The sequence below is a fragment of the Strongylocentrotus purpuratus genome, unplaced genomic scaffold (genome assembly GCF_000002235.5).
Source record: "Strongylocentrotus purpuratus isolate Spur 01 unplaced genomic scaffold, Spur_5.0 spur5_scaffold_2, whole genome shotgun sequence".
NCBI classification, from domain to species: Eukaryota; Metazoa; Echinodermata; class Echinoidea; order Camarodonta; family Strongylocentrotidae; genus Strongylocentrotus; species Strongylocentrotus purpuratus.
In genome coordinates this window covers 8,049,375-8,066,725 of record NW_022145605.1, presented here as the reverse complement: position 1 = coordinate 8,066,725, position 17,351 = coordinate 8,049,375, and the positions used below count along the sequence as shown (strand labels likewise).

The 17,351-nt window shown below is 37.5% G+C and overlaps 1 protein-coding gene and 1 non-coding gene across 2 annotated transcripts in view; both read right to left on the bottom strand.

Moving 5' to 3' along the window:
- Positions 1-2,539: 2,539 nt before the first annotated feature.
- On the bottom strand, positions 2,540-2,612 carry TRNAI-UAU. Its single transcript has one exon. It is a non-coding gene; the product is annotated as a tRNA-Ile (tRNA).
- Positions 2,613-4,076: 1,464 nt separating this feature from the next.
- Positions 4,077-17,351, bottom strand: part of LOC594202 (serine/threonine-protein kinase TAO1) — a 45,876-nt gene continuing 32,601 nt past the window's right edge. The window contains exons 12-19 of the mRNA XM_030991569.1: positions 14,517-14,688; positions 13,766-13,944; positions 12,716-12,844; positions 12,031-12,225; positions 11,041-11,280; positions 9,445-9,657; positions 8,215-8,397; positions 4,077-7,742 (exon numbers count right to left, since the gene is read on the bottom strand). Of these exons, the coding sequence (XP_030847429.1) occupies positions 7,491-7,742; positions 8,215-8,397; positions 9,445-9,657; positions 11,041-11,280; positions 12,031-12,225; positions 12,716-12,844; positions 13,766-13,944; positions 14,517-14,688 (1,563 nt within the window). The 3' untranslated portion in view covers positions 4,077-7,490. The remainder of the gene's footprint in view (positions 7,743-8,214; positions 8,398-9,444; positions 9,658-11,040; positions 11,281-12,030; positions 12,226-12,715; positions 12,845-13,765; positions 13,945-14,516; positions 14,689-17,351) is intronic.

Sequence of the window (17,351 nt, the reverse complement as noted above, 5' to 3'; positions counted from 1 at the left end):
GAAATGTGAGATTTTTGTCGATTAAAATTACACCTAGGTCTTGTACGTATTCATTACCCTTCAGTGAACCATTTCTGGTAACCAAGTCTGGGAAAGAATCAGTGTTTCTAAATTTGGAAGTAATATGGATCATTTCAGATTTTCGTTCATTATGGCAAAGTCCATTAATTAGAAGACCAGAACCTAATGTCTTCAAGGCAACTGCTAAGTTTCCGAGTCGCATCATCCTTCCCGTTAGGCTTAAAAGTTATATAAATCTAAAGATTGCAGGGCCCTTAAAAAGAACATGACTAAACCCATATTCGCATACTCGCATCCTCCTCGATTTACATTAATTTTGCTCACCAGGATGGAGAGAAGCAACGTTGGTTAAAATGCCTTCTTGTATGGGCATTTCAGCCTTTGTAACGAGTTCATTTGTATGAAATCGGATATACAAGAAAAAAATTAACACATTTCTGGTTTTCTCCTTAGTGTCGTCTCCGTTAGGGCACTACTTCTAATAATAATAATAATATGTCTTGTTTTACCCAGGGTAGCCTCATCAGTATTAATACTGTTCTCCCTGAGGGCCCTGCAATCATATTATTACCCCAGTCATCGGCTATTACAAATAGTTTATTATCATAGACCCTCCCGAATTACACATTTTGAAAAATTGAAATTTTAGTCATTTTGTGTTTTACAACCAATGGAAAAGTTGTCCGGCAGTATGTCACAGTGATATAACCGATTCAGCAACTATCAAGTGCCCAAACGTATAGTAAATGCAACTTTCAAAAAGTTATGTTATTTCTGCTTTCTTTCCGAAGAGCAGTCTGTTAAGATTGGTATTTCATTCAAGGCCTTATCGGGCTCGAACCCCACGGACTTTACATCTCAAGTCAAGTGTGTAAACTACTTAGTTGCGACATATAGGCTCGGAAGTGCTTTGACCGTCAATGGTGATTATATTATTTGATATGAAAGCCTAATCACATGTTCAAAAATATCAAATAATGCCTCACTCAGCCCTCAAGAGCTGTCGAAATTCGCAGCAATGTATGCATTTCATTTGCATACAATCATTTCTGTATCAATTCCTGGGAAATATTACCACTATAAAATATATTATATAAAGAAAAGCAAACATTGTGATAACGAAAAGCACACACGTATTTGTCCGTAACTGCCTAAGCCAATATTGAAAAGGGGTTAGGTCACTTTTTGTCTTGTTTTATCGCCTTTTGCAGTCCTAAAGTACACTTCACCTTGTGACATATCTTGATGATGGATGTGTTTATGAATATTAGTGTTAGATTACAATTTTAATGACCTCTATTGAGTATTAATCGCGGGAGTATTTAATGTTTACCCGTGTTTTTAGGTGACGGGTCATGCCAGTAGACAGACAGCCCACGAGACCGACAAACAAAGAAATACATTTAAAAAACACAAAACAATAGAAAAGAAGAGAAAGGAAAAACTCAAAGAAATGCATCAATCAATAGAGACAGAGAAGAGAGTAAAAAGAAAAGAGGACAGAAAGAAAAGGAGAGAGAGAAAAAAACAGAAATTAACGGAAAGGATGTCATAATTATTTCTTTGGTGGAAAGAGAAAGTAAGAATAAAAGAAGGAAAAGATTGATGAGGATAGAAAGAAAGTATAGCAGAAATAGAAACAGATAGAAATACATTAGAAAAGAAAGGTGAAAAGAGGATGGAAGGGAGGCGTAAAACAAAAGAAAGTCATAGCGACAATGTCGATCTCATATGTTTTCGGTCTCAAGAACCCTCTACAAAAATGTAAAAAGCGGCATGAAAGCCTATGAGACAATACCGGTCAAGCAATATAGTAAACCATGACATTATCTTAACTCTTGGGTTGTTGGTCTCGTGGGACAACCTGCATCGTGTGATGTAGCCTTAGGAGAGTATCAACATCAACAAGTAGAAAGTATATTGCAACAAGTTATAAACAACCTGATTATTATAAGAGAAAAATTTTCGTTTGCAATGAAATTTCCGTTTCTCATTTCCTAACTAAGAATTATGATTTTAACAGTCACATAATACTACGAGCAAAACCTTGTTACATGATGCATTTTTGAATTTTTAATGTCAATTTTCTGTGGTCATTCTACATCAGGGTATGGACGTCATGAACATTCAATGGTAATATTGTATGTAACAATCCCGTAAAACCAACAATAATGATGATGTACGTGTACAATGTAGTAATTGTTCCTGCTACTATTGCTTTTGTTTTAGATATTTTTTATTGTGCTTCCATTCAACACATTCAAAATGCTTGCTCTTGGAAGATCACCCTAAACCTCACACACACGCACGCACACACACTTACTCTTTATAATAATAATAATAATAATAATAATAATAATAATAACGTTTTATTTACCCAGGGTAGCCACTTCAGTTATGAAACTGCTCTTCCAGCGGGCCCTGCATAACATAATATGTTATTACTACCCTTCTCCAATCTAATATGCTGAGCGCCTAGCTAGAAGGCAGAAGGTACCACTGTTATAAGTCTTTGGTATGACTCGGCCGGGGTTCGAACCCACGACCTCCCGTTCATAAGGCGGGCGCTCTTACGACTGAGCCACCATGCCCGGTTATCTCTCTCTCCCTCTCTGTCCATCACATCACTCTCTCATTCATTCTCCCTTTCTTCTCATTATTATCATTCTTTCATCCTTCTCTTTACTTTGTTCCTCTCTTTTCCTTTCTTTTTTTCCTGATTTTCTTCTTACTCAACACTCTCGCTTTCTTCTCTGCTTGCTTTCCCCAAATCTGACAACCCCCCTTCTCTCTCTATCTCTCTCATGCTTCTCTCTTTTTCTCAGTTTCCTCTCTCTCTCTCTCTCTCTCTCTCTCTCATTTCTCCCTCTCTCTCTCGTTTCTCCCTCTAAAACAGCATAGAACAAGTAGAGTAAAGAAGAATGCATGCGAATTTTGATAATAGATATATAGCAACAACATTTCTGTTGGGCTTTTTTTATTCAATTTCAATTAACAAACATATTATTCAGTTATTTCTTCTGAAACATACAACATAACCCTATAAATTGACCTCCCACCTACATAATTATGTCATACCTATGCAAATACACAATGACATGACATATACAATTGATATAGCCTATTTTAGATGTATTGTAAAGATAGTACGTTTTTTTTAGCCTGGCGATGCATACTCTTGATTTCAAGTCCACATAATACATGGTTATCTTCAATGTGGGATGATAACTTAGGTTTCTGTATAATACAATCCCTCTGTTCACGATAGTAACAATATCTATAACTAGTCGCTATGGTAAAGATGCTACAGGGTATTCAAATAAAAAATAAAAAATGACGACACACAGTATGAAGAAGAAAAATACATTGTGGCTCATAAATAATAAAATCAAAACTTAACATCCAACCATGGTGCAATGAAAGCAACTTTGATTTAAAGAGAGAAAGTTACAGTGAGGCCGGAAAGGATTGTATTTCTACATAATATACGGTGAAGGAGGGATATCAAGTAAAACATAATTCATGTCTATGAACATTCTCTCAATGACGTGGTTTGCATGTATGTCACTAAATACATGTCATATTACAGTCGATCAATACGTTCAGAACAGAAAATGTATTTCATTGAAAAATGACATTAACAATATAGTCTCCTGAACTAATTTTAACATGCATGGCTTAACAATCCGTTTGTTTTAGATGTTTTTCTGCAGTACTGTGTACATACCTTATATTTCACTGTGCATAGAATGAAAAAAAAAAATTACCAACTTCTAAAAATCACAAGGAGAAAAAAAAAAAAGGGTCAAAAACTTTGTCATGTAGCAGGTATTTTCTTTTTTCAGTAATTCACAAGTAAAACATAAATAACCCCCCATAATATCACAATCACTTACCCCCAAGTCACTGCAGGTCTCAAAAAATGCTGCAGTTGTCATACATGTGATGCTATATATACAGATATAGTCCACAAAGTCAAATCTAGGTTATTATGTTGGCCTACCCTACCCTAGTCTCTAGGGATACTGAAGTACACGCCCTAGCTGATCAGGGGAGGGGGGGGGGGGGCATGGTGTAATAGAATGCTTGCCCTGCATGTAGCAAGCTCATGGATACGCTACTGGACTGGATCACATGGTTCACGACTAGAGTCACTTATTCAAGCACTAATTTCCTTTGGCAAGACATTAGTCTACATTTACCACACTCGACCCAGGTGAGGTAAATGGGACCCGCAGGAATTTAATCCCTTGAAATGCTAGAGCGCAAAATAGCAGTCATGCTAAAGCAGGGGTAATAATTGTGGAGCGCCAAGTGTGTCGAGTCTGACAAACATGAGCGCTATACTAGAACACACTATTGTTATTATGGTTATTCTGTTGTACGGTAGCAATGATACGCAAGAGTTTCGTCATGTAGACAAGCAACATGTGAAGAGATGATATGTGCTGTACAAAGGAGTATGATTATCATGGAAGCGCTTCTTTACAAGCAGAGAACCAGGCTTGATCAAGAGGAAAGAAAAGGCAGCACCAAAATAGATGCAAACAAAAATTAAAACAACTAATCTACTACAGAAAAAAACAAACTAATCACAATGCCTGTTTTTTAGTGTTTTTTTTAAGTCTGACAAATTAAAGTCAAGGAGACATGAATATTTTAGGATGCGTTGGCTTAGAGCAGCTTTGCTAGGTATTTGTATGTGGATGACAGAACAAGACTTTCAAAGAGTATAGTTTCGGTTTAAAAATCCAGGTTTACTTTCATTTGCATAATGATCACCTACTACTATCATCTCCACAGCAAGTGAAATCCAACCAAGGCGGATGACTGAAGCCTGCGTTGTGCGTTAACGTGCCCCTCCCTTGTTTCATAGACGCAGGCTATGTTAAGTGAAAAACACTCCATCCCTCGGAGAGGACGTTAAATGGAGGCCTGTGTAGAGGCGAGTCACCACATTTGCACGTTAAGAACCCACTGCACTATTCATATAACAGTAGGGGGAAACCCCGGTGTAGTGGTTCACCTGCACACCCCCAATCAGTTATACCGGGAGGAGAGACCAGAGTGTTACAGTGATTCAGTTCGCTTTTCGCCTACCATGCACAAGCGATGCCAAATACCTAATAATAATAATAATTATAAAAAAAGTTTATGATGATCAAAATACAATCTCATAGTTTAATAAATACTGGTTTCTCATGTTTGGGTAGAGGGGGTATCTTTGTACATGTTCACAACTGGGCAATTGAAGCACAATGTCTGCACAGTACACCAACTATCCATAAGTTTGTTGTTCATATTAATACTATGGAACAGGAAGGGTAAATCTATATCTTTAACAAATGTTTTCACTATCCAAACAATACATAAGGGGTCTTAATATAGCATTGTAATTGAGAACATGAATGTAGTTTGTTCACACAAAATTAACATAATGACAGACAAGTCACTAGAATTTCCAGGAAGTTTCATATATTCTTCTAGTTTCTGATTGAAACTGTAAAACATGAGGGTTTGTTTATAACTTTCTGAATTCAACATCCAAACTCTGGTGAATTGTAAACATACAAAATACCAGTGACAATTAGAACATGAATTATCAACAGCTAATACTATTATTGAAATGGTTCTACTTTAGAGGGTAATACAACCTCATAAAACCATTTTCAGGAGCTACAGTTACAGAATATTTCTATAATGTTCTATATGGGTTAATTTGCAATGCTTCAGGCATGGGGATCTCACAAGACGAAACTACTGCTACCTGCTACCACCGTTATTCTGCATTTTACAGAGAAATAATCCACATTTGTAAAATGTTAACTTTTTGCACATGAATGTTTTTTAGTTTAAACCATCAAATTTGCTCACATGATTCAAGTTTAAGTGGTAGCTCAAAATAAAGACTCTTGGGTACCTAACATTTAACAAGCAGAAAGGGCGCACATATTATCTGCATCACATAATGTGGTATGTGTTATGTTAACTTCTACTAAACATTTTTTTTTCTCTGGGCTGTTATAAAAAAAAAACACCACCAGAATTCTACATTCACTGGCATCCCATTGGAAAGCTTGTTCCCTTCCTCACAGGTTTTGAAAGAGAGATGCTCATGAACGTAGACCAAGTAGAAGGTCCATGCTTACACATATCAAGATGTTTCTTGCAATAGCTTCCAGGAGTGTAATACATATACAGTCAAACCTGATTTAGTGACCACCTGTGTACCAAGACCACATTTTTTGTTTCCCTTGAAAATAGTTGCTCATTGAACCATGAACTAAAGGAACCTGTCTACAAAGACCTCCTGTATACAAGGACCACTTTCTGTGTTTCCTTTGGCGGTCGCTATAGACAGGTTTGAATGTACTAGCATTCTACCATTCTCAACACAAATGGAAACACTCTTTTACAATTACAAAAGAGCTTTAATTATTTGGGTTAAGATTGAACACAGGATTTGCAAAAAACTTGGTGCCATATAAACCTTGGACCCCCTAGCATCTGGTATTTAATTTGAACCGTCATGTTTAACATGATATCTTCTGCCATAGGACTACATACCTGCATGCACAAAACACAATTCAGTCATCTAGTATTCAGTAGGCCTGAGAAGTTATCCAATATATGGATATCAGTCCAAAATATGAAAACATGTTAGTGATATCAGCCATATCTTTCCAAATGTCCTCTACGGCTACATAAACCATTCAAGATTCCAATAAAATGTGCATCAACTATTCAGGATTATTGTTGCGTTTTTGTTTTTAAAAATTACACCTTTAAAATTCCATTGAAAATGCAGTCATGTTTTCATATCTGTGTCTTGTAAACCCCTGAAAACGGAACTGAATTCTCAACCATTTTGATTGAGTTCCCTTGATATCCATTGCTACCTAAAGGGTTAAATTGCAGTGCTTTTCAGGTCAATGATAAAGGAAATCCAGGAACAAAGTAGAGTAAACGAGTGGATACTTCATAGTTTGTTAACTTGATCCAAACAGACTTTATTTGATCTAAATCACACCATGCAGCTATACTGAATTCTCACTTGATTATTTCTAACTGGGGTACACTGATGATGACGGTATTACTAATGAGACTATTAACTAGTTACAATTACTGCTTATCAAAAACATGCAGCTATTCCACTCACCAATACCTTGTTAAGTATGCGCTATTTCAAGTCCTTTTCAAACCTTTCACTGAATGAATATTAAATTTAGTACATAAGGAAAGGAGAGAACAGGGCACCAAGGACCACACACATTCTTCCCAAGCTACAAGGGTTGTACGTCTGTACAGAGCCAGCCGAACGCATCACCTCGATACGAGCATGGGGCGGGGGGAGGTGACTATTCGATGAAGCGATGCAAGAGTAATAAAAATATGCAGTCAAACTCAACAAAAAAATTGGCAAAAATAATAATGGATAAGAAATAAAAAAAGAGGGGCATCCCTCCTCATCATGTGAAGCTAGAGGAGAAGGAGTTCTCACGTCGGACGTTGCGCGGTGACGAGTTGTTGCTGGTCTCTATCATGGATAGAGGTCGTGACCCTCCAAAGACCTGTTGCTTGATGTCATTGATAGAGAGCTGCTCTAGACCATGGCTGCTCATCTCGCGGTTGAACTCGGCCGTTTCTCTCTTGTGTCTGTCAAACAGCTTCCGTTTCCGATCCGTCTTCTCACCCTCTAGTTTGGCCGAGTCTTCTTCAATCTGGTGGTGAGAGATTAGAGGGAGAAATAATGACAATAGAATTTGTATGGTGGTGCTGGTCAGGGCACATGGAATAAAGGGTCTTTCTCACATGGTACAGTCAACTGCCTCAAAAGAAAACCCACACTTCTTGACATTTAAACAAATGGCAAGTGGGGTGGTAAAAAGGAGCTGGGCAACGAAGGCTCCTAAATGTACTAAAGTGTATCTGTGTGTTACAAAATACAGAAACATCTAGGCTTTAATCCTTCAAGGCCATCACAACAGTTTAATGAGGCCGTTTACGAAGCCATTTGAGAAAGAGGCTTCAAGATACCTATCATCTGTACCTGGATTACATACCATATTAGACCTTTTTGCCCAGAAAGTTTTATAAATTGCAATGTTTTCACTTCAATACAGACGGATTTGTATAAAGATTATTACACCCATGCACGATTTCAGGAAGGGATTGAAATTACTGCTGGCTCACCTTGAGCTCTAGTCGTGCCCTTCTGATGGAGACGCGCTCCTCCAACTCCTTGATCTCCTTATGATGCTGGGCCTCCTGCTGGAGCCGAGTCTTGCTCTGGTAGGCATGGAGCAGGTCCATCTCCTGGCGGAGACGGTCCTGTAGCACATTGCACTCTTGCTCCTGGGACTTATCCAGCTTCACCTGAAAAAAAATATACAAAAATAATTTCAGAATCGGTTTAAAGGGGCTTTTCATCAAAATGAAATGTCAAAAACATAACTAAATCATTGCATATTTCCTCCATAGGGCAGACATTGACCTAGATTTAACCCTGAAACAACCACTTATAGGAAACTACGTAGAAAGTGAATACAATTTATGAAACTTTTAGGTGTATCATTAAAACCATTCCATTCATTGAAGGCACTAAGCCCTGACATGAAACCCCTTGGCAATATTGAATTAACATCACATGTGATTCTTATATAAAAAAAGGAAATTTTGCAGGGTGCGATGAAATTGTTGAATGGACAACAATTGCTTGAATTAGTGTGATTACTCTATTCTAAAGAGTCAAATTTTCAACAGACAGGATATGCATTCTGATAATCCAAAGCCCTTCACTAAACCTATCGGATGGTTTGGTCATAAACCGTGGCGATTTGTTTTAAAGGTAAAGACCAGTTATGGTCATGCGATTGCATTGTGAAAGAAACGTTGTGGAATCGATCAGAAAAGGTTGATCATCTAGCATCTAGCATCTGCAAGGTTCTGGAATCATCAAAATGATAAGAAATTTGGCCCATTCTTTGTAAAGTTACAAGCACTATACACAGAAAGATGTATATGGGACTACCCTATATCTCTCACAGACCATGAGAGAAACAAATTTACCAAATATATGAATTAGTAGGCGGTTTCCCGGCAAATTTTTTATCATCATGTATTAGTCAAAACATATTCTTTCACATGATTGGTAATGAGAGCTTCCATTTCATTTTTTGAAATTGGGGCGTTTCCAATACTGGTCTTTACCTTTAATGACGTAAAGTGTATAACGCTTCACATTTCTGTACCTTATAACACAGAGCTCAGTAAATACACATATCACTTTTGTTTACGCAGTTGCCATTCATTTATGTGTGAAACAAAACAAAACATGGAGGTTTTATGTCATTGGGGCGGTTTACCATGGCATATGATATATGAACAAGCATTTAGACTACTCTGAACAAGAGATGGACTCACAGATACGGATATATTAATTTCCTGTATGCTCAGTCGGTACTGCTCCCCAAGGATAGCCATCTTTCTCGTCTGTTCCTCTTTCATCTTCTTGATGAACTGCTTATGTTTCTCCCGAGGCATCGTCTGTAAGACCTGCTGCTGTAGGGCCTTGAACTGAAGCATCTGGGTCTTGCATACCGCGCGGTACTGACGTTCGATCTTCTTCTCTTTGGCCTGTTGGAGTAGAACAAAAAATGAAGTTTGATGAGAAATGACTTTAAAGGTAATACAAAGTTTTGGTATGGGGTCATGAATTTGGTTCAAATGAACATATTGGAAGCATATACGATCCTACAATATTCAGTCATCGTTGTCGCGGTCGAAATCGACTCTAAAGTTATGAAATTGTAAATAATAAACCCTCTATGTTGAATAGCTCCCTCTCAAGGTCAAGATATTAATTAAGCTATAAAACAATGCTTATTGACTAAAATTGACTGATTAGCTATTCTCGTTCGGAAATTATATACCACAAGTACATACTCTGAGATTTTCATGGTCGCAGCTACCATTGTACGGCCGTAGGAGCTATTTGAAATTTATCAAAATTTACCGGGAGCACCGGTAAATCTTTATATTCAATTTTTCTCGAAAGCAGAAGTGTTTTAGGGGCTAACATTTCTGGTGTTTTCAATACATCCACAGGGGCATCCAAATATATTAAAATTGTAAAGAATCACTATCCACCCATTTTTCAAAATTTCCCAAAACTTTGTAATACCTTTAAGCTTATCTGAAGCACCGACATTGTCTTATTTTCTTTCATTGATGTACCTGTGGCATTAATTTCACAGCTATCAGATTAAGGGTTGGTCTGTTTCTCCCTAGTATTGATTGAACACCTCACTAGCCATCTACATTCAGAGTATGGTTGGCAATGGCTTTAAAGTTAGCACTGAGTTCACAGAGATCTCAAACTAGGCATTGTGGCATGCGTCTGTGATCCAGCTAAAAGTGGAAGTTACGAACTGATTCAGCCAAGGATGCAGGTTCGAAACTGAGTCAAGTCTTTCGGATGGTGACGTTTAAGCCTCGGTCACAAATGCCATTTCGAACTGCTACGAAGGCCGTACGAACGATTTTCAGACAATGGAAAATCGGGAAGACAATGGAAAAACAGGGACATTCATACGAAATTTTGTGACCGTAGCATTTAAGGTCGGTCCCCATATGTAAATAATCATATCTAATTGAAACACGTCAGTAAAAACCCAATACACACACACAGATCTCAACTGAATATATTATGATCCAGGAAGATCAGGTAATCCCGTCAGCCCTTGCTCAGATACGTCGGCAATTTGGAGATAATGAACAAAAATTGAGGTATTAAAATAATATTTGTGCAAATTCTGACCATTCATACCAGTCCCAGGTATTGAGAGAAGCAATGTTTCTGTCGACATTCAAGACAAAAAGTGTGATGTTATTGTTATAAGACAAAAAGTAACAAAAGCCATTGAGGTTGTGTTGGGTTAGGCACTAGAAAAGGACTACAAAATATTGTAATCCACAAACTTTTGGAAATTTGGTTCACAGAGTTGAGTTACTACTGACCTTGAGTTCCTTGGGTTGTTGTTTTGCTTCCAGCGAATGTTTCTTGCGTAGGTCCTGCTGAGCCGTCTTATTATACTCAGCCTGGTTGGTCAGCTCTGTGCTGAACTGCCTCTCCATTTGCTCCGAGCGTAGCGACTGGATCTGCTTGGTGTGACGGTACTCGATGGACTGCATCTGTTCGTGGTGTCGCAGCGCCATCACATGCTCCATCTCCTTCATAACCTGCCGCCTGTGAAGCTCCTGCAAGTACGCACACAAAATAAAAAAATAACCAGTCAGTCGTGATTCTGGAATTTGCTTCCTGGACAATTGCTAAGTTAATGCTCCTTAATCTAGCCACACTTCCAAAAGCAACTTGAGTTCGTTTTTCGTTATAGTACACAAGAGCATTGAGTAATACTGCACTTTAATTTAGCATTGCAAAGCTCTGGTAAAAGACAATATAACACATTATCTTTTGTAAGCAGATTCATGGACAGCTCCGTCAACCTAGACATGCTTTTTTTTTTTTACAGAGCTTGAGTTAACCTGGTGAGAACACAAGTTATTTCACTGGAGTGTGGACAAACACCGAGAACTTCGGCCATGGACCTTGTAATGAGGCATTCCTTCTAGAACTTTCTGTTACACAGCACAGAAAGAGTTCAGTTGGTCTAGTAGTCAGCTCTATGTTTTCAACAATAAACCAGGTTGTGTCTCTTGGATAATAGAGCGCTTTCGCAAAGACGACAGATGCAAATACAACGGGAGAAGTACAGCAATACAGCTTTTCCGTCGTGTTTAGGGAACGAACGCTATCATGGCCGCGTACGGTCATGAAAATCAACAGAGATTGTTTTTTTGCTCGCGTTACCGTCGTCTTTGCCTTCCGTCTTGTTTGTGAAAGCGCCCTAGTGACGTGTAAAGGGCAGTCACTAGACAAAAGTTAAAAGACACAAAAAATCCAAGTCTGTCTCAATATGCAATTACACAATGTATTTCTAATTTCACCTCTCTGAGCTGGTCTTGTTCGATTGTCTGCTTGCTGAGCAGGAGTTTGCCCTTGAGTTTCCTCATCTCCTTGTCCAGCTTCTGGTTCTGCCTTTCCTGCAGGTCATTCTCTGCCCTCTGCTGCTCCTGGTGGAGCGATTCCTTGTGGAGCCGCATGCGGGCCTCGTGCTCCTTCTTCGGAGTACTGTCCAATTCCTGCAAGTTAAGAAGAGAGGTGATTGATTGATGGATCATTGGGAGTATTTCAAATTTCTATGGAGCAAAAGAAAAGCAGAGATTCCTTATGGAGTCCCACGCGTGCCTCCTTCTTTGGAGTACTATCCAATTCCTGGAAGGTAACAGAGAGTTGAACAAACAGCATGTCTATTGGGGAAAATGAGTATGGTAAAACCGGGTACTCAAAGATTTTTACTTTTTTGAGGCACTTCATGATCATTTTGAAGTGTAATTTTTTTTAGGGCTTCAATATTACACCATATCACACACACTGATAACACGTAGGGCCATGCATCTCAGATTTGTACAACTGGAAACATTGTTAAACAATGCCTTTAATTGGTAACCTTTCAAGTCTCATAGGCGAATTGTAACACAATGCACATTGGGAACTCTAGCGAGTATGCTTCTCGAATGCGCACTGTTTTACAGAATTCACAATTACTTCAAATGATTTGAAAGATCTTACTTTTCTCATTTGTTCCTTGTTATGTTTGTAGTCTTTCTTCTGTTTGAGCTGGAAGGCTTTCAGTTCAGATTCGTTCTGGGATGTGATTGTCTTCAGGAGTTTCTTCTCCTCAGTGGCAGCTGCTTTCTCCTGCAAGACAACAACCAATACAAGAAAAAAATATTGAAAGCTGACCCAATTTCTACTGCATTTTATGAATTTACAATTAAAGTTCACCAGCACATCTAAATCAGAATGTTCACTTTCTTTTCCAATACTGGAAAGTTGGAAAAGGTAAGTATGCTAGTCATCTTTTTATTTTTTAATCAGATTATGAAGTTTCCTTCGATGTCCTACTGAACATTGCGTTTACCAATACCAATATGAACACTTGTATTTCTATGATGACATGCTTTAACATTTCACATGTACAGTATTCTATGTGGCATATCATTGGATCTTTAACCTAAACGACTTGTTCTTCTTTATTCTTCTGAATTATATTCCTCAATAAATAATATGAAGTAGATCCTCAACAAAATGTTGGGATTCCAGCATAGTGAGTTAAACATGAATCACACAGAGTATACCTATACTGCAGACAGAAGAATCCAAAACATTCCAGGAACTTGATGAATGCCTTATATAGCGCACAGCTTAGCACAAAAAATCTCCATGGTCTAATTCTCTATCCATTTTACTTCTCTGCTCATCTATCTCAATTAACCAATAAAAACATATTAACTTTTTTCTTGAGATCTGTAGCACGATTTACTACGAGCTTGTTTAGTTCTTTGATGTTAGCATGACAACACCAGGAACCCGTTTCACAAAGCCTTTTTTTCAATGACAAATGACAAAAATCAGTGACAAATCTGCTGATAACCAATCAGAAGCAAGGATTTCAGTAGCTTATAACAAAGACTGTCATTTGTCACTGATGACAAGTTTTGTAAAATGGGCCCCAGTTGATTTCTTTATCAAGTTGATTCCTCAATTCAGTACCCCCAATCAACCAGTAACCATGCACAGAGCAAGATCTTATATACAAGAGAAAGCTAAATTCCATACCTTTTTCTCCAGATCTGTTGTATGCCTTCCTAAGAGTTTATCAAGTTCTTTGACATTAGCTTGCACACACTGGTTGAATTCTTTATCTAGTTTATCTCTCAGTTCATCCATCTCTTGTTTGAGCTTCGTCTCCAGCTGCTGGATCTGTTTCTGATGCTGCCTCCTCATCCTCTTGTAACCTAGGCAACGAGATGGGCAATGGAATCATTATCATCATTATCTCCTGTATTTACAGTCAGGCTCAAAAGATTTGAGCAAGGATAGAGGGATTATCATCTAATAGGGACAAACTGTTTTCACATAATGCTAAGATAATGAATTGTGCTTGCCATAAAATATTATACATGTTGTACTATGACTTTAAATCCAAAGGATATCTATGTAATTCTAAATCCTGATCACACATTGTATATCACCTTTCCACTTCAATTTTCCTTTTTGAATTGCATCAGGATCAGGATTAAAATATAAATTCAGAAAAATAACCATACTACATTTAGATCAGGATTACAGGAATGTTTTCAGCCTCCAAAGTAGTTGCAATTTCCTAGCTCTTCACATTTGTCATTATCATTGCATTCAGTAATTATATTTCTAACTTTTTTCAAGAACAAAAGAGTAAACTCTCTTAGTGACTGATATTACTGTTACATAAATACAATCACCAGGCATTATCTGATTCACATATAAAACACTCATCTATATGAATAATACACTATGATTGTTACACCAAGAATACAAGATTTCATACCTGAAAATTGTTGCCTCTGTTCGTTCTCATGTTCCTTCATCTGTCTGGTGACGACCGATGTGGGCCTGATGGTCTTGAAGTTCTCACGATAGCTGTCGTCCCTCGTGAACGGGTTCTCCGGTGTCGTCTCAGACGTCAAGCTCGCACTGAAGTTAAAGCTGTCACTCGGCAACTACAAGTAACACAAAGAAAGATACGCTTGAACTTGAAGCCAACTCATGCATCACCGTTGGAACCATATCGTGGTGTAAAGGGCTTGAAGAGGATCTCAACACATGCATAATGCCTTTTCTAAGTCATATGGCATTAGACTGTACCTAGAGGCACTGGGGAAGTTCTTCTCACCAAATTCAAAACCATGACCAACACTGCTTTAACAGCACAGATAAAAGCATGATGCTTGAGGGTTTTCTAATCTACTTATGCACAGATCATTCCCTTGCATTGCACTTTGTTCCAAGTTTTAATAGCCAATGGAGAAATAAGAGAAGATAGTTTCACAGGTCTCAACTAATTAGGTACCCTGAGTTTACTTTATCAACTGGACCTGATGGAGGGAGCATTTATAGAAAGAGAGAGGAGGGAAGGGGGGTGTTATCACTAGAAAAAGATCCATTCAGTGTACTTCTAGATCTGTGCTACATGTTACATTCCAACTGGTGTCCTGACATTTGCTTCTTCGACAATTGCTCCAGGCTTTATTTCACAAAAAGTATAGGGATTAGGGTTAAAATTGGGTTTTACATTAGGTTAAGGGAAGGGGTTAGGGGGAGAAATTGTGCCGGGTCCAGCGTTGAAGTTAAGAATTTGGTTGGTGTGGGAAATTGACACAGAGCGATAGTTGCAGAAACAAGTGCTGTACAACCTTCCTTACTGTAGATAGTTTAATACATTGAAGATTTACAGGTGCATAATGACATGAACAATTACAATGCGTTGGACATAATACAGCCTGATACATGTCTAGCAGGCAAGATATGAAAAGAATATAAAACAATACAAATACAGCAGAATGCATTGGTGAAAATTGCTCTGACAACGATGGCTAGCTGTGAGGGGGGAAGAATAAAGGCAGAGGGTTATGTGTTAGCGTTAAAATTACATGGTGTGTGAAACGTAAATACTTTGAGCATTGAAGCAGGTATATATATATCACTATAGATGGCAAAAATGTGCATGTACTTTTACTTGGTTTAGTACTGTGAGATAAAATAAAGATATGTTAACAGAAGAGAAAATAATATAATGTAGCGAACAACATGATATACCATGATTTTGCTATGCTGCATTGTAATAGTGCAACATCAATATCATAATATCAAGAGGGAGTTTGACAAATAAAAGAAAGCCAGCGGATCTTCTTTAAAACATCAAAAACGAAGAATTGAAGAATGGAAATACAAAAAATATCTCAAAATTAAGATGTTGAAAGATGTTGAAACCAAAGGTTCCAGAAAAATGAGGTTATAAATGAAACCAATGCAAAGATAAGGAACAGAATGAGAACAATTTAACCACAAGCTGGTCATATTCATGAAATAAAATGTAAAGCAGTGAACTAATGTAGTGATCATGAAAGAATAATTAAGTACATGTAGATAGTACCCAATAACAAAATCAGAAGCATTTGAACAATGCAGTGATAATATCTAAATTAGAAGACAGGAATTTTTTAAAGCATGAAATAATGATAGTTTAAAAAATAGAAAAAATGAAATGTCAGAGTGATCACATTAATTTCACAGGTTTGAAAAAGATTTTTTATCTGGGAGCTAATGAGAAGTTCTAAGTATGAAATCAAAGCCTTGCAGCATTGCAATGACATTCAAGACATCTTAATGAGCATTGGAATGAAGGTTCCAGACAAAAACATCAAGTCTGGCAATAGGTTCAAATAATACGACAACAGCTTTGAAACACTGCAGCGACATAACAGAATGAGCAGTGGCTTGTACAAGTACACAAAAATGTCTCAATAGGTGTTATATTTTAAACACTCCTTGCAATAAAACAACAAAGCCAAAAATGCATCCCTTTTACACATCTATAATAACAATAACACTCATCCATCCACTGCCAGGGAACATTTAGGCTCTTCATGCAGCAAAGACGATGATCTTCCAAACGTAAGACAACAATCATGAGGCGTTCTGACTTTCTAACCTTGACAAACAAATCTACGTCATGCATTGCATTCTCTTCTGGTTGTCTCACAAATCAAACTGGGAGCAATGCAAAATAAAATGCTCTTTAACAAAAATCATTTGAATAATTCTTTGGGATTTTTTTCTCGTTCAATCGGCTCAGCATACAAATGCAGCATGCCAAGCTATAGTCAATGTTACTTAGAGAAACCAAAAACAATAAGCGCCATTTCCTATTTCTCTTGTGCCCACTTTTAAGTATCTGAATCCGAGAAAGGTTCACAGCAAACAAAATATCAACTAAACAAATTTCTTTCAAAATGACTGAAGTAAACAAAGTAGACATGGTCTGACGATACTTTAACCCTTATTAACTCTGGAAAGAGTACAGTGCTACTCAAGGAAAATTCTGCCAATTGATTGAATACTGAATTCTCTCATTCCCTTAAACTTAATACAAGAGCCACCAAGTTCCTGTTAGCAATGGGTTAACTTCAAAGTGACCCTATAAAATATGACTTTATTTCTATACCATGTCTGACTGGCTTTTTATATACTACAGCCCAATTCAAATAAATATTGATAATCTAACATTTTCTTAAAGATTACAAACTAGCATTGTTTTCTCATTCTTAATGATTATGGTCCTTGCTGGATTTGAATAAAACAAACTTCAACTACAACAAAATAA